Genomic DNA, 18,557 nt, shown 5'->3' with positions numbered 1-18,557 from the left:
GTAATATAAAGTTTCACTGGTGAAAAAAAATAGAAAATCTTGAGCAGCTAACAAACTTTCCAGGGCTGTAGCACAGAGAGGGCCAACAGTGGGGAAGGGGGGGGGGCAGTCACAAAAATGCTTCAATTGCTAGGGCTGGGGAGCTGGCCAAACCACACCCTTTCTCTTACATTCTCTAATGTTTTCCTTGATTTTTTTAAGGGGGGTGGGGTATGAGGCAGGAGCAGCCCCTCCCCAAACTCCTTCCCTGCTATCCCTGCTACAGCTTGCCTTCAGTTCAGTAACTATTTGTTTTAATATTTCTTTTTAGAAACTGGATGAAATCCATACAATTATTGTAAAATAAACAACAAAAGATAGTATTTGGCTAAAGTCTCTTAGTTCTGTTAAAAAACTCAAAACCAACAAAAAAACACCAATTATTTTTAAATAATTAAAATATTAAAATATTAATAATATTACCTGGATTAATAATATTACTTGTTAACTATGCAAGGAATATAAAAGTTAATATTCGATAAGCTGGAAATAACTAACTGCAACAGGCTAGCTAGTACATAACCAAATAAAAATTGTTAGTTTTGTTCCGGAATTACCCATTCTGAATGGGTGCTTACTAAAGAGTTATCTTATTAGAAATTCTATACCAAGTTTTAAGCGGAGAATCATGTAGCTATGGGTCTGAGTTGGCTATAGCCCCCAAATAATTTTGCAGAGAATGTACTACTTGGAAAAATGTAATATGGATTGATAGGAAAAAACACATTCCTGGTGATCTTAGAAGTTCAAAGTTTCAAAACCTTCCGTTAAGTGGCATTTAATTGAAATACAAAATGAGTTTTAAATGGGCAAGTGAAAAACTAAGGCTCCCAAGGTGAACCAATTTCCTGCTGAAAATGAAGGGATCCTTGCCCTACGGGATTCCATTTTCTCTTTACTTCACAAAGGCGAGGATAATTCACTCCATAGTAATTCTCAGCCCAGTTTTTAAGGCTGCGGTCCATATAGTTAACATAACTGCCAAGAGCACATCCTGACTCGTGAACAGCATTATATGTTGAGGTAGCAAATTTTGAGACTTCATCTCTCTGTTTTAGGTTATGGAACCTGCCATATGTATAAAAACTGTATTGAGCAGAGCGGTAGGCAAAAGCGGTTGATGTGGCAGAATGCTGCGAGATATCACCACCCATGTGTACAAACTCAAGAAGGCATTCTTTTGGTATGTCAAGGTCAGCAAAATACTTGGCCAAGGATGGTGGTAAGGTGTCAATCATAACTCCTTTGACATAAATGGGTTCTACTTCCTGGTGTACAAAACCATGTCGTTTGCTGTATTCTTTAGTAAACTGTAGGTAAGATGTAAATATCTGAGTTTTTTTCAAATATCTGAGTTTTTTTTTCTGAGTTTTGGGAACAGGTGGATGGAGACCTTCAAGGCTTGATAGCACTTTGGCTTCATGGACATCTGAGTATACAGCATCCAAAGTAAGCACTTTTTTCCCAAAGTTCCCATGAAGTGCCATGTCAAGGTTGAGTTCTTTTGGTAACTTGTGTAAATTTTTACCGACAAAATCAAGACTTTTCTTGCTTTGATCAGTTGTATCATATATGAGACGAGTCCAGATAAACTCTTTTGGTCGCGCACACACTTCTAAACTAACATCAACCAAGATTCCAAAATTGCCGCCCCCTCCCCCTTTCAAAGCCCAAAAGAGATCTTCGTTTTCTTTCGGAGAAGCTGTCACAACCTTGCCTCCGTCAGCTGTAACCATGGTAAATGACATTGCCTTGTCACATGCCAGCCCGCCATATGCTCGTGACAACATGCTGTACCCGCCACCAAGGATGTAGCCGCCGATACCTACTGCTGGAACACATCCCCCTACAGCCACATAGCCAGTGTCATCCAGAGCACAATACACATCCCCCCAGCTCGCACCAGCCTGGACGGTGACAGTATTTCCTTTAAGGTGAACCTCATTCATGTTCTTAAGATATATGACAAACCCATTACTGTCAGTGCTTGAATAACCAGCAAAGCAATGGCCGCCGGATTTAACAACCACTGGAACCCCAGTCTTGTTTGCAACTTGGAGACAGCGCTTGATGTCTTCGGTGTTTTTGGGTAAGGCAACAAAAGCTGGATGCTCGTAGCTGTACGCAGGATTGTATATTTTCACTGCATCCTTATAAAGCTCTGGTTCATTTGAAGTCACGGCGATATCTCGAAGTTGCTGTAGTGCATCGTTTATAGGCCTGCTGCATCCATGTACCATTTTGGAAATAGCTGCGCTCTCAAGTAATACTTTATGGGATAATCCATAACGCGTAAGTCGGCGTAAACCTCTGGATACATGCAACATCTTCGCTTCGTTATTTAATATCAATTATCAATATCAATTATCAATAGACCTTTCCCACTGAGCTATAATAAATTAATAACCTTTCTCTTTTAACAGCACGCGCCCTAAGCATGACGGTAGTTGATCATCGAATTTCATTTTAGTTGTCACAATGTGTCACTTGTCATGGCGTTAAGCGTAGGAGCGATATTTTTTCCGAAAGAAATCGTGCCGATTTTAGCCCCTTTTCTAAACGAAAGTCACATTAATCGTTTCTTACGAAACAATATGAGTCGCAGGTATACGCAAATCTAAATTTAGAAGCAATCGGGCTAGTTTAAACGACAAAACGGCCTTTCAAATACCAAGGAGTGAACTGACAATTTAACGAAAATGGCCTTCGAAACAACCCATAGCCCGTTTTTACACATACATCATGCATGTGCTTCTATATATGGGTCTCTTACAGACGGACCGCATTTTCTATAAACGGCGCTTTTAAAACTATTTACACTTTGGTTGAATGTGTAAGATTGGTCTTAGCTTTAAGCGTACTAAACCAAATTATTTTTATTATTAATACTGCATGAAACAAAATTCATCGTACATTCTTTATTCGCCAAAGTTTGCGTATTCACTGAAGGAATCCAAGTACGCCATGATGGAACTCATATTGTTCCTATAACGAAAATGATTTCAAATAGATCTAAAAATACTGTCCAATATTCAGGGATGTTGTTTTAAGGTATGAATGTAATTTGTGTAAGCTGCAATTGTGCATAAAGCAGAGAGTGGTGAAATATGTTTTTGTCGAAACACCGACGTGTTCACACGCGGGAGAAATATATCCGTTTTTAACCGCAATGGTTTTATGCAATGATGATTTTAATCGCCTGGAAGTCGTCCATTGCTTGTTCAATCTTCATTCTTTCCAGAAGGTTTGAAATGGCGATATACGTGCCTGCTCGTCCTGCCTCATCGCTGTAAAACAAATGTCAATTATTCTTGTCGGAAAAAACGTCCCCAGCACTGAGGCAAGGAGACACGGACCGTCACAGGAGCTTTCGACTATTGTGAGAAATTCAGGACCATGAATCCAGGAATTAAAACGGAACGATTGTAATTTTGTCATGTTATTTTTCAATCGATCTACCTGCATGCGACTATGATTGCCCATTGATTGGCCCATGACCATGAATCTTTCTAGAATTCTCGACCAATGACGTCAAGGCGATGACGCCATTTCCGTCAATCGGTACGCCGTGGTCCGGCCACTTCGTATAATGGAAAATATTCACGACACGACCATCTGACAAATCCTGAATACAGAAACTAACATTATAAAAAATATCGGCTAATTTTCACTACGTGATATTACTATTTTACCCATGCACAACCCCATAAAAAGATTAAAAAGATTGCTTGCATGTATTGAACAATGTTTGTGGACTGTGGTATACTTACTGGATAAAGTGCTAGGACAAACTTTCTTGTCCAAATTCTATTTGGAATACTCCTTTAAATTCATGTTATGATAAAGTGTTCTTCTATATTATCAAATGTAAAAATTTAATGGGATATAAGACGTTGAAAACATTGTTTTTACGTTTAGGGATAACTCTAAAAAGCCTAATTCGAGGTAGCGCTAGCGCTCACTGGGTCTTGAAATGCAGACGTTCTACATAGGACGTAATAATTAAATAAACGACGTTTCGCCGTTGTAAACAGAACGTAGATCACGTCTAAAACTCCCATAGGTATTTAATAATTCATTTCTCTTCAATGAAGCATTGTATTGATAGCTCTCGTTGCATTCTCGCATATCTTGCCTAAAACCGAACAAAAAGTCAGATTGGTTGCCTTTTAGGCCCCTAAAGTTTCAGTAAAATCCTACTCACATGTTACATATGGTGCATCAACTGTTGACGATGCTACAGAGAGATAAAGATGGACACAGCATCTCTCGTTTTGAGGTACGTCATAACATAAGTCACCACTTACTAATGCTATACCATCTTCAATTCCCTGAGTCTTACTAACGTTCCCCAGTGTCCCATTAATCCCAACAACCTGACAGAGCGATTTTTCACGAGTGATATCAAAGATTTCCTCTTTCACGTTTGTCCAAGCGAAACCATTTTTTATTTCAATGAAACCTTCGTTCGGTAACTTTGATAATCTTATGTTGGGAGATAAAAAAACAAAATACTTAATAAAGTGTATTATAATTTTTTGAAAAGCCTTGAAGCTTGGAGACTATTGATAAGCGCTTCATTATGAAATTTATTGAGTTAAAGACGAGCGTTAATTACTTTTCGCGTAAAGCGACATTTACTTTCGTTAATCCTGTTTTACACGAGACTAATTTATTCCTTAAGATACTCAAATTTATGGTTCTTAATATATATATCACAGAACGGGATGAAACTTTTAAATAAAGTTTTTTTATTACCATCCCGGTAGAGGGAGACTTGACAAACTAGTTGAAACTTCTGACTCAGTACCGTAGGGGAAACATTTGGCGTTCAATACAAATTTACATCAAATGTCGTGGTTGATTAATTAAATATGGTCGTATCTTTAAGGGTATGAAATCAGCTTCTGGAGCTTGTTAATTCATGCATACATTTTAGGGTGATTTTCATATCTGTCCGTCAAGCACGTGCATCCCTAACCACTTTTCAAGCTAGTTGCCCCCTCCCTCCCCCCTGGGCCATAGCACGAGTGGACCTTACCTACTATAAGATTTGTTCCCTTCATAAAAGAAAACACCTTATTACTTGAAACTACTTGGAATTGCGAAAAAATGGGAATCAAATAATTGTGAATGATTTTTATTTTAGATTTGTGGTATCAGATACCTATCAATATCCACTAAAATAACTATTAATCTATCTAAATATTATTACTTATTTCATGCATGATGTCTATACCACACTTGTTCTCATTCTAAATGTAGCACTGACATGGCAAGCTCGTACAAACATAAGGTAATATAAAGTTCCACTGGTAAAAAAAGTAAAAAATCTTGAGCAGCTAACAAACTTTCCAGGGCTGTAGCACAGAGAGGGGCAACAGTGGGGAAGTCACAAAAATGCTTGAATTGCTAGGGCTGGAGAGCTGGCCAAACCACACCCTTTCTCTTACATTCTCTTATGTTTTTCTTGAATTTTTTAAGAGGGGTGGGGTATGAGGGGGGAGTAGCCACTCCCCAAACTCCTTCCCCTGCTATCCCTACTACAGCTTGCCATCAGTTCAGTAACTATTTGTTTTAATATTTCTTTTCAGAAACTAGATGAAATCAATACAATTATTATAGGCGAATTTTCAACTCCGTCGCTGACGCCGGAGTAATTAATAATAACCTTTCCCTTTTAGCAGCACGCGCCCTAAGCATGACGGTAATTGATCATCGAATTTCATTTTAGTTGTCACTTGCCATGGCGTTAAGCGTAGCAGCGATATTTTTCCGAAAGAAATCGTGCCGATTTTAGCCCTTTTCTATCAGCCCCTTTTCTCGACGTGTTCACACGCGCGAGAAATATATCCATTTTTAACCGCAATGATTTTATACAATGATGATTTTAATCGCCTGGAAGACGTCCATTCCATTTGAAATGGTGATATACGTGCCTGTTCGTCCTGCCTCATCGTTGTAAAACAAATGTCAATTATTCTTGTGGAAAAAAACGTCCACAGCACTGAGGCAAGGAGACAGTCACACAGACCGTCACAAGAGCTTTCGACTATTGTGAGAAATTCAAGAACATCGTCCATCAATCCAGGAATTAAAACTGAACGATTGTAATTTTGTCATGTTATTTTTCAATCGATCTACCTGCATGCGACTATGATTGCCTTTGATTGGCTCATGACCATGAATCTTTCTAGAATTCTCGACCAATGAGTCAGGGCGATGACGCCACTTCCATCGGGCGGTACGCCGTGGTCCGGCCACTTCGTATAATGATGGAAAATATTCACGACACGACCATCTGACAAATCCTAAATACAGAAACTAACATTATAAAAAATATCGGCTAATTTTCACTACGTGATATTACTATTTTACCCATGCACAACCCCATAAAAATATTAACAAGATTGCTTGCCTGTACTGAACAATGTTTTTTGGTATACTTACTGGATAAAGTGCTAGGACAAACTTTCTCGTCCAAATTCCATTTGGAATACTTCTTTAAATTCATGTTATGATAAAGTGTTCTTCTATATTATCAACTGTACCAGTTTAATGAGATGTAAGACGTTGAAAACACTGTGTTAATTTATGTTTAGGGACAACTCTATAAAGCCTAATTCGAGGTAACGCTCACTGGGTCCTGAAATGCAGACGTCCTACATAGGACGTAATAAACGACGTTTTGCCGTTGTAAACAGAACGTAGATCACGTCTAAAACTCCCATAGGTATTTGATAATTCATTTCCGTTTTCAATGAAGCATTGTATTGATTGCACTTGTCGTCGTGTTCCCGTCCTACATGCTTAAGGTCCCTATTTATAATAGGGAGGTTAAGATCGACTTCCGCTACGAGTACTGATACCAATAATCAGTCACGCGCATGCGTAACAATCGTCCAAAATGTGACAACACTGGAAGTCGCGAGTACCGTTTTGGGGCTGAAAATGGAAGTGGATAGGTAGGCGGAAGTACCGAATAATATTTACTGTATTATTGTCATTTGCTGCAGTAGTTTTCTGATATTATTTAGTTTTTAGTTGTATAATGTTTCTGCTTTGTTTGGTGAGAGTTAGGGATTGTGATTAGAGTTTCTGATGTGAATATAGCCGCTATACTCCGCCATGATTATTTACTTCTTACGGAAGTCACAATCTTAACACTTTAAAATTTCTGCGCTGCCAAACTGTAATACGTCATGTTTTTTCGTATCGGTACTGGTAGTGGAAGTAGATCTTAACCTCCCTAATCTCTACGGGAAAAATACGCGCGGATGAGGTAAGGAAATGGGAGAGTACTGGGGGGAGCATACAACTCTCACACTCCCGGCCAAATCAATAAACTTCAACTCCAGGCAAGTCTCGTTTAATTTTCAATTCTACCTTGTCATCAGGCTAACTCTTGTGACGTAAGAGATTTCAGAGCAATCAGTGAGGGCTTTGTCCTGCAGAGGTATGCAGACCACTCTAACTCAAAATCAACCATTACGAATTTTACACTTAATTTACGCTAATTTGGATCATCATTTAAATATATGTTACACTTGTCTCTCTAACAACAGAAACAGGAACATTTTAATGGGACGTAAATCAGCAAAATCTCACTAACAAATTTTATAAAACTTACTGCATCTATAGTTTCCTTCAGTGAACCCAACGACAAGTATTCACTGTGTTTTATGCAAGAAATGTTTGTTCATGCCGAATTTCATCAATGATACGTGATGCTTCTTTCGCTTATAAAAACAATAGGAACCTTGGGTAGGATACCAGATTGGGAAAAGACGCATCGCAAAATTTACGGAAGGGGCAGGGGCTTCGAGTTTCAAAGGCACACCACAGGCTAGATGCTATGTGGCAGGTTGAAAGTTAAACATTGTTTACGTTATTTTTTTGCATTTGTTGTCGTTATTATCAGTATTTCTGTAATCAAAGTTTATCATCAAACGTTAAATTCGCTTGATTTATCATCGTGAAACTCATATAATTTTATTTGCGATTAATTGCCACTCTCGGAATGACATCTGCATGCAGTATCTGAAATTAACTTAGAATTTTCTGATTTTATTCCACTAAGGATACTTTGAAAATCATTCCGATATTTCTGAATTCAACGTGGAAAAGGTCACTTGCGTGAAATGTGACATTTGCAATATATATATATATATATATAACCCACAGATATTTAGACTTCTTTTTCGCATTATTGTTTCGCTCCAACTTTTGGTTTGGCTTTCATCCGGAGGCGGAATACCAGAACGGTCCATAATCTTATAATATTTCTCAATCTTATTGTATGTACAGGAAATTACAAAAAGCGGATCAAACCAGCGTCTTTTCTTATAACCGTTTTCATTTTCACCTGCGAGCTTTATCTCAAGCCACGGCTACCTCGCTATACAAAGAGCAAACGTCATATAGTGAGATACACAGTTAGACGCAGGTAAACAAAGTCCCTAGCGCATAATTTTATTATATAAAAGCTGGATAGCGCTATCTAACGAATAGTGATTTTACAACCGCTTGAAAATTGCCCATTTTTCGGTACAACCTGGTTTAAACTTTACATTGTACTCAATTGCGGATTCAATACAGCGGTGTAAAATCACTACCCGTCCCCCGGGGGAATATCCCTTTCTATAGTTTTCGTACGATTGGGTCATGAGACATACGACTGGTCATTTCGGATGTAGAACAAGATGTTGTTCTTGTTCAGGTTCGTGTCAAAATTAACCCAAATGAAAAATGTTATTAACTGAAGTCCTACCGTTTCAAGTTGGTTTGTATTAATGTTGAGATCCTCTCCTTATCAGCCTTTTGAAATATAAACAAAAAATTATTGGGAGAATTGATCAAAATATTTATTTCATTAGCAAAGTGAACTGTAACTTATGTTTACGTTTAGTCGCCATCTTTGAAGCCAATTAAGAACCCGTGTCAGTCCCTTTCTATTGTTTTTGTAGGCGCGATCGTCGACCGTGAAAACAAAGACAATATAGAGGTTAAAGTACCATGATTCTGGTATACGGGTACGGTTAGCCTTATTTTGTTGACTGAATTTCCATCAGTGTTTCTCAAAATTTTCGAAGATTACCTCGACGATTCTTTTCCAGTAGACTTTAGTTTCTTGAAACAAGCATGATTTGTATCATGAAACGTGCAAACAACAAGAAATTCTAATGAATAAAATATGGCAACCCAGACCCGTATACCGAAACCGGGGTATCTTAACCTCACTACTGGAAACGGACTGGCACTGGTCCCCGATTCGGCTTTAAAGATGGCGACCGAGTGATCGTTCTTACTGAATATCAACTAATGTTATGATAATTTTTTGCAGTTATGATTAGCAAGCTCTTACTGGATTGATAAATCCGTGTTTGACCAAATCTTCCGCTAATTCGCCAGCTTTATCTTCTATAAATCAAAAAGCAAAATAGTGATTACTCATCCACGCATGTTCTACTATCATATCATGTGCAGAAAGTTGATTTATACGATAATGCCTAATAGTAGTTACCTGATTCTAAATCACACGTCAGCAATCTGTTCATCTGATCATCCATTTGAAGGTGAAGTATTAACTTTAACGTGAAAGTATTAAGTTAAAGATGTTGCATGCTATTAAATAGTCAGGTTTGACAATGACTTAGAATCGAAATATCACCTGAATATTGTGTCCTGTTCATTAACAACTCATATCTTAAGTTTAGTTTCAAATGTTTATTTTCGGAGTACAGTATGTTTTATATTATATTTCGCAAAATTTTCTGCTAGAAAAGGTCTTTCTAAATAAGTGAATACAAAGTACCAATATTTCATTTCCATTCATAGACCTTACTCATAATGACGTCGAACGCAGAAAGCCCGATACTCAGGTTTATAAGATGCACTTTCTAGACGTAGTGTTTCAAGGATTTCTCTTACCATTCGCTTTCCAGGATGTTCGGAAACTTTGGTCTTGCAATTCATATTCAACACCTGTTAAAAATTGTTCCACGATTTAGCCAAAAGCGTCGCGTTTTTCACAAGCACTCGATTATATAATTCGCCCACACCCTTGCTCAAATTCAGCACAGTGAAACTCACCAGTCTCGTCTCGACATCATCCGGGGGAGGACTTGAATTCTCCTCTGTCTCTCCCTCCTCCGGAGTTAGAGGTCTAGATGAAGAATGATCATACTATAGGTAGCAAATTATCAAAGGATTCTCACCAGCTCAATGGTTAGGGCGGCAATTAGTGTCAGATTAATGTGAAATTGATGTGTAAATTATACATGATGTTTTATAAATATATACAATGTATAGCCATCACAATACAACACAATTTCCTCGCGAGTAGATCTTTTATTTTTTTGCAATCCTAGCAGAAGCATCCGTGTACCTTTGAATGTTCGCATGACTTTGTCTGCGTTCCATTATGGTCAGAGGATACAGACCATCTCTACAAAGAACAAAGATAAATGAGGTCATTAGCAAAGCACATCTTGACAAAACCAATCAACATGAACTTACTGGACTTCCTCGAGGTATTTCTCCCTCTCCAATGATGGTAGATCCTTCTCACTAAAAAATAAAACCCACGCGATATGATATACACTGACGTATTAATGCTTTTAAAACGGTGTCATGTTATTTAACTACAAAATAAAAAAAACAGCTTCACAATGGTGCAGGGAAATTAAATTTGCGAACTCTTGTGTGGTGCAGTTCAGTGCTCGATAAGTTGAGCGATACTTGAGGTCAGTGACGGTTTTGTATTGGAATCGTAGTGCATCGTGCATACGAAGAGCAATGAAGGCGGGTGTCTGATGCGACCACATAATATTGTGATGCAAGTGCAAAATGGCTGCTATGCACGTACGCAATGTAATAAATAGGGGATTGTTATCACTGGGGGCGTCAATACTGACTCCTAACTCTTTTAAAATCGGGTTCATTCTATGATGGAAACAGTACTTAGCCTATGACAGATTAGTTGGTAAGGCTTGCAAAATCAGGGTTATTGTTAGTCAGTCAGGGTTATTATGAGGGGCAGATTTCGGATCCTCATCAAGAAAGAGCATGTTGGTGGTAGGGGTCTTCAGTCTAATACTCCTCACCGTCGAACTAAATTTCCTCCAAGGGCTGGGATGTCTACTAGAATTCTCTCTCGATCCTTCACTTCCTTCGACTCGGGAAGAGTAACTAAAGAAAATACAACATCAATACAATTTGGAATACTTTGCAACCAAACTTTTGAAGTTTACTTACAAACTTTGGGTTGCTCTTTCAAAGCATATTTGATAGATTTCACCCAGTCAATCAGTTATATGCAATTGGTTCATTAAATTCACAACATACCGCCGGTATCCACGACTGCATAAGCTGACAGGAGTTTCAACGAGGGAACCTTAAAAAAATATCGGGAAAAATTTCTTGTGTTTTCCCTGTGGTTTAGGTCTACCTTTCCATGGTGATGTATCATCAAACTCCTAAATATCTAATATAAATCCTGTATACGAGAAAATCGTAGTTCCATTTCTTTCCAGGACATACCTCAAACAACCATTTATGAAACATAAGTTTCATCACACTCGGACGCAAGACAGGATCTTCAATGAGACACTTCCCGATGAAATCCTATAAGATAATACGATTTTTCAATCTTTGTGCAAATTACTTAAGATGGCTCGATATAGTTATAACAATTTTTTAAATGGGAATGGCCATTCCTACTCGCACGAACATTTTTGAAAGAATGCGAAAAATTCCGACATAAGCTCACGCCATCGCTCACGCCATCGCTCACGCCATCGCTCACGCCATCGCTTACGCCATCGCTCACGCCATCGCTCACGCCATCGCTCACGCTAACGCTCACGCTAACGCTCACGCTATCGCTCACGCTATCCCTCACCCTATCGCTCACTCTATCCCTCACGCTAACGCTCACGCTACAACTCACGCAAACGCTCACGCTATCGCTCACACTATCGCTCACGCCATCTCGTGTTATTACGCCTTTTCTACACGTTATTTTAGAGAAAACTTTATATAGCTTTTCCGCTTATATTGTAGCCTCTCGTCAAGCCCTGTCAACTTGCAATAGCTGTTGAGACACGATTTGTTGAAGCTGGCGATAAAATAAAGTCTGTATTATTATCTGCGTGTATGTCAATACTGGATAATGATTATGGAAGGGGCATTATACATTTGGTAAAAAATCGGCTTTCTAAAGTACCTTAAAATCATCGTCTGTGAGGCCATCGATTGCTTTTTTCACCGCTTCAGAACCGATGTGACTTTCTTTATCTTGCAACTCTAATGCAGCCATCTGGAATGAAAGATGTCGGGCCGAATTTAATCTCAAAGACACGTATTGAAGGGCCCGATTCCGCAGGCGCTTTTTCTTGGCAAAATGCGAAATATTTTGTTTCTTTTGAATTATGACCACTTGAATATATTAATTCTGCTTGATTGCTCACAATTCAAAACGAAAAGGCGAAATATTTCGCATTTCGCTTGAAAATTTCGCTTGTCGAAGCAGGGCTTAAGAGGACGGCTTTGCAACTGTAAAGGTAATTCTTCTTTTGATTGAGTTCAGAAATTAATATCCCCCCATACCCATTTAAGGAGGCCACGGCCCCCCGCGGGGTTTGCTAACGAGATTTCCTGCCAACACCTATGCGCGCAAGTGTGTCGCAACTGTCGTTGTTTAAATGGTCAAAAACCCGACGCATAAAATTTCTGTATATCAGTTTTCTCACTTATTTTGAAAGGACACGTGTTACACAAATTTATGTCAAAAATCCGGATATTATGGGTTTGCGAAAAAATTAATTCACCTTGTGGAAGCACTGGGTTTACCTCAAGTGTACAAATACCGAAAGCAAAAACATCAACAGCTGTGTGATATTGCCTGCTGGTCCCAGGAAGGCCTAGAGAAGCAAGAACACAAAGTTCAAAGCACACACTACTGGGCAAACGACCATTGGTGACAGAAAATGTAATTGAAATGTAGAAATATGCATATACTCCAGGGTGACAAAACTCCCAAGAATGGTTCAAAAATCATTGCGTCAGATTGCGTTATGACGTTGCCATGGACACATGCCATGAGGAGATGCTGCCAGTAACCAATCAGGAACATGCCCTATCCATAAACTACGTCAAAACACAACCTTTTTATGAAGGTGTAAATGATACAGTGTTCCTTACCATATTCCGGTGCTAGGTAATGCATATTTCGCCTTTCCTCGTGATATGTTTTCACGTGGTCACGAATTGTGTCAGGAGCAACTGAAATTTCAATTGATTTAACGTCTTAAAAAAGAACTTTTATCGCGGGTGATTGTCATAGACATGCCGTATAACTGTAAACTGCCAAATTGAACTTTTTGTCTCCATAGCTACTCCAGTGAAAAGTTGAAAACCGAGCAGAAATGGAGGGAGTGTTATACTTGTGCTCATCTATTGATCCCTACCCCTACAACTACTGCCCTAGCGCAAATAACGAGCCAAATTGCCCTAGTTATTCCCAACGCGTTCCCATCCCACTTTTAAGGCTTAGACATGCAATGAACAGACTGAATTCAAGTAAAAATGATATGTATACACAATATATGTAAGTGCATTAACGAAATAAAATGCTTTTTTTTACCTGAACCGATTTTAATCAGACCATTGTGTTGAATGAAGATCGTATCGCAGGATAGATTGCCATGGACAATAGGTGGGTTGCAGGCGTGCAGGTAACTAGGGAAAAATTGGCATGAAACAGTTTTTACATTTATATAACTCTTTATCTTCAATAAAAAAACAAGCCTTCATAAACGGATGATATCTCTCATGAACCAACCTTAGAGCCGAAAGAATCTGACGGCACCACTTTCTAACAACCTATTGAATAAAGAACAGTGTTCTCAGTTCAAAATCGCGTGTTTCGACAACCTCGTACCCAGGGTATTTTGCTCCACATTGGCGATATCGATGCCCTGGGTACGAGTTTGGTGTTTCGCACGCTTTTCAAATGTGACCATAATTGATTTTGGAACATCGCATGTGAACTAGTAATTTTTTCCGAACATGGTCATGTCAGTGTATTTTTTATAATTTTATGCTAAGGTTAAATCCTTTGGATCGGAACGGACAGGAAAATTTCCTTTGTCGGTGAGTTCTCAGGCGGCGTTTATACAAAGGAAACTTTCCTGTCCTGTTCGATCCAAAGGAGAATTTTCCTGAGTGGAAACTAGCCTTCAGAGGATTCAATTAAAGACGATATCCGTTGATTTTAGACATCGAATTATCACCAGGGCACACTGTTGGCTCACGCGATCAAACCTCCCCCTGTCCCAACCTCTCTGCCAGTGTTTCTGGGGTGCTGGTGCTGAGTTTGTTGGAAAATAGCTGAAATTTTACCTTAGGACTGATAGTCTTGTTATTAGCGCGTGTCTTCTTGAGGAATTTTTTCAATGATCCAGCCGTCATATATTCCGAAATGAAGACAAGACGAGCCTTGTCACCCTGCATGTCATTCCAAAACCTGTGAAATTTCACGATGTTTGGGTGCTAATGAATAAAAAACAGCACCAATATTTAAAAAAAAATGACCCAAGTAGATAAAGTTAAGCAACACCTGCATCTACTTATATTTGGAAAAGTGGTTTAGACACTTTTACTCTGACAACTTCTTGATATATAAAAATGTAACTGATTGGCTGTTTGATTGATTGGTTTTATGAAAAACAAATGTGTTGCCAAGAGACGATCTGATCACAATGCCGACAATATAGCCTAAAAATTCCTTTGTAATTATGCAATTTAATTATAGCTGATGTATAAGACTATGCTTTTATTAACAATTTTTTGACATTGTCAGCAGGTATCTGTTTTCAAGCATCTAATGACGGTGGTTTGACATTATAATAGCCTGCGCCGCAGACATTATAATAGTGTAGAAATAATATATTACCTTCAACTTGGTTAAATTTTGAAATATTGTTTTGATGGTTGCCTAAAATTAAAAATAGATCATCTGTGAAAATGGTACTGTGGCAGTAGTAATGGTAATGACTAGAAAATGCCACAGTTGGGTAAATCTGAAATTCAGAAATGGGAGAGTGGAAATGCATGCAGACACATCATGTACGAAAGATGTTTCATTAAGGGAGCAAAATAATAGTACTGCTAGCTATGACTCCCACAATGTAGGACCAATACAAACCAATAAATACCATGATTCTGTATTGAACATTTCTCTAATATTCTATGGTATTTCAGAGCAGATGACATACAGGACAGTAAGCTACCTCATCCCAAGTAAGAAGTTGATTTAATGAGAGCCATTTCATTTACAGGCTAAAAAACTGAGATGACTGTTTGATGCCCACCTCCTGTGCTTTGTAACTTTTTCTTTGAGAGAACTGAACCTCATTCCAAACCACTTCGACACCCTCCTCTGTATCCATGGCAAGGAATGCCTTGTCAATGCCAGGCACATCACGTTGTGTTACCTGTGCAGAAATTTTAGTGTTATTCTCAATACCAAAGCTAAGAATCACTTGTTCACATAAGGGTGAATGAACATTTCATGTCCCATTGAATTATGACCATGAATTATGTTATTCAATAAATAAAGAATGAATAAAATACATTAGAGGGATTTTGAAAATTCATGCCAACGACATCCATCTTAACCAACACAGTGATTGAGCAGACAGACATCTGTGACAGTGTCAATGCGAAATGAACTGACTGTGATATCTCATATGCAAAACCATGTTGTCTTTGATGTCAAAGGTGTTCATGCTATTAAAATAGACCTGATTTTTACTCAAGTCATTGAGTTCAACACTACCCTACACATTACCACCAGCACTTTGTATAACCAAGTATGTATTGTACAACCAATATATCCAGCACTGAAAATGGCAGGAAATTTGTAAACTTTCCAGTTAGGTTTTGTATCTGCTTGTACTTGTCGAAATGGGGAGGATTGACACCAGAAAGACAATATTTTGTGAATAACAATGAAGTACGATTATATAAAAGTACACTTCTGGTATTCGTACATACAACCTTAGTGCTGTGTAACTAACTAGCCTATGATTGTGACACTTTTATATAAAGTTTCATATTATATTCTATAAATGCCTAGAGTGAATCAAAACATTGAAAACAAGCTTTCTTCTCCACCTCAATTCTTCGCTTTTCCCATCGCCCACACGGGCTGACTTCGATCACATCGTCGTATGCATCGTCACTCTCTTCACCAGAGTCCGTAGAAATGGCACCTGGCTTTGTAATCTCGGTTGCTGACTGCACAGAAGCCATTTCCCATAAAAACAGTCACTTATAAATTTCTTCTACTTTCTCCATGTTGACCATCCACGTTTGTTTACACGAGAGACTGAGAACTAAATCAAAGGAAGCAAAGAGGCACGGGGGGTAAAAAAAGACATCATATCCGTATTCTTTGTCAGAAATGTTTCCTTGATTTTCTTTAAGACACTCCAAAAACCATCTTAATACAATGAATTATCGCGATTCAGCTTCCTTCATTCACGATGCTCGTATCTACGCAAATATACAACAAAAATAGACATTTTTAGTCAGTATTGTTCGGGTATCTTACTGAAACACCCCCCGGAAATTACTCTGACACGGAAATTACTAATGACACGAAAATATTGTTTCGTTTTTCCAAGCGGCCATTTTGCCACGTTCAACGCCCTGCGAGGAATTTCACGAGGGCGAATTTTAGTATTCTTTGGTAAAAATCAAGCAATCAAAACGCACAAAAACATAAAAAGGTACGTCAGTCCGCATTGGAATTGTTTTAGGGAAAGGGAAAGCTTTTATTTTGTGTTTTTAGCGTGAAATTCGCGAATCGTGTACGCGACAAGCTTGTGATGATCGCTCGTGTCGTGGGCTTTCACACTCCCGAACTTTTCGCGACGTAAACAAACGAGAAATATTCCAAATTGTACTGTAAATGGTTTGAAACGCGAGTCGATTTATTTGGTGAATTCATCGTTCACCCGCGCCGGCCGTTCACTAGGGTTTAAGCACACGATTTATTCAAATTGTATTTTATTATAAATAGTTGCTATGTATATGTTTTGATGTCTCTCAAAATGCTCCAACCGGCTCGAGGAATTTGAGGGCGATTTTTGAAACATCGGTGATAGAGAAGCTGAAAATCTGCAGTCTGACTTGTGTCGAACGATGTTCCATAATAGCGTGCTATTTTGAAGAAAAATAGTCACAAGTCGAAATAATAAGATCTTATCCTTCCTGCAAACTTTCATGTGCTTGAAAAGACTTGAAAATGTTCTCAATATTTACATATTCCTAATAAGGGAACAGGAATGGCTTTCTTTTCCGACCTATAATCGTATTTAATTACCTGAAAATACATCCAGATTTGCCTTTTTATTTATTTATATGTAGATTCCAGACATTTCTATATATATCAGCAGATGCTATATGCACAGTCATGCAGGGCTACATAGTGGCTAGAAGCTATTTTTGAAGCTAGTAGAGGTCCTTACTGCAAGGCTTTGATCTGTTATCTAAATCCCAATGATTTGCAAAGTGTTGCCATTTTGATAAAAGGAAATTTTTTCAACTACTCACTTCTTCATAACAAGCTAATCCCAGCTCCTGTTTGTGTATGTTGCCATGAAATGGCAAAAAAATTTCATGTGAACATTTCTCATAAATTTGTGGGTATACTCCAATAGGCCACATATTTTGAAATTTATAATTCTTAATAGCCAATATCTTAATTCTGATGCAAATAATTCCCATAGATAATTTTATAGATAATAATAATAAATTAGGTATTCAAATTTAAATAATCACATAATATTTGTAGGAATAAACACAATTGATTTTTTCAAGTGTTTTTGACACTTTTAGTGAAATTATTGAGAATATGAATACAAATGTCATGAAAATTTTACAAATCAAGTAACACATACTACTCTGAGCAATTACCAGTTATTATATTTATAAAGATCGAGATTTGGCAATTCAAGTGCAAGAAAAAGTAAAGCCTTTCAGAAAAAAAATTAAACCTCAGTAATCAGTATAATATGTAAGGTTCAAATCGCTTGTGTCATGTTTTGCAAAAAATAAGTTTTGGTATCTTTGGCATAACAAGTTAGTTGTCCACCAACCCCCACCACCCCCCCTATTAGGTGACCTTGGGCTTGGCTTTGCATACCTTGAATTGAAATATCCAAGTTCTTTGTTTTCAGCTCTGAAAGTTTCACAAAATGGTCGAGCCCCATGCAGAGCAAACGGAAACGCTGATCACAGAAGAGCAGAGCGTCCACACTTTGGACCAAGCCGAGGAAAAACAGGCAGTAATGGAGGTCACAAGACTTGTCACTGAGACCGAAATCGAGCATGGAACCGCGAACGAGTGCCCGCCAGAGGGACTGGAACACGCGGCGGAGGCCTTGGACGAGACGGCAACCGCTGACGAGGTCCAGGAAGTCGGGCGCCAACCGCAAGGCTCGATTTGG

General features: G+C 38.4%; 2 protein-coding genes across 2 annotated transcripts; both read right to left on the bottom strand.

Annotated features, from left to right (window-relative positions):
* Positions 1–343: 343 nt before the first annotated feature.
* Positions 344–2,410, bottom strand: LOC114534681 (uncharacterized FAD-linked oxidoreductase YvdP-like). Its single transcript, XM_028556154.1, has one exon. The coding sequence runs from the start codon at positions 2,364–2,366 to the stop codon at positions 861–863; it is 1,506 nt and encodes a 501-aa protein (XP_028411955.1). The 5' UTR covers positions 2,367–2,410; the 3' UTR covers positions 344–860.
* A 5,911-nt stretch (positions 2,411–8,321) lies between these two features.
* Positions 8,322–16,550, bottom strand: LOC114534686 (nuclear receptor-binding protein-like). Its single transcript, XM_028556160.1, has 20 exons — positions 16,219–16,550; positions 15,414–15,536; positions 14,996–15,037; positions 14,443–14,592; positions 13,883–13,923; positions 13,685–13,779; positions 13,243–13,323; positions 12,892–12,962; positions 12,266–12,358; positions 11,581–11,664; positions 11,386–11,434; positions 11,145–11,229; positions 10,558–10,608; positions 10,427–10,486; positions 10,132–10,204; positions 9,970–10,023; positions 9,563–9,626; positions 9,404–9,459; positions 8,810–8,856; positions 8,322–8,437 (listed from the first exon to the last, which is right to left on the bottom strand). The coding sequence occupies exons 1-20, from the start codon at positions 16,354–16,356 to the stop codon at positions 8,419–8,421; spliced, it is 1,476 nt and encodes a 491-aa protein (XP_028411961.1). The 5' UTR covers positions 16,357–16,550; the 3' UTR covers positions 8,322–8,418.
* Between the last annotated feature and the right edge of the window lie 2,007 nt (positions 16,551–18,557).

Source organism: Dendronephthya gigantea, unplaced genomic scaffold, assembly GCF_004324835.1.
Source record: "Dendronephthya gigantea isolate DGI-Jeju-01 unplaced genomic scaffold, DenGig_1.0 000104F, whole genome shotgun sequence".
NCBI lineage: Eukaryota > Metazoa > Cnidaria > Anthozoa > Malacalcyonacea > Nephtheidae > Dendronephthya > Dendronephthya gigantea.
Note: the sequence above shows the minus strand (reverse complement) of the source record. Positions and strands in the feature narration are given on the sequence as shown.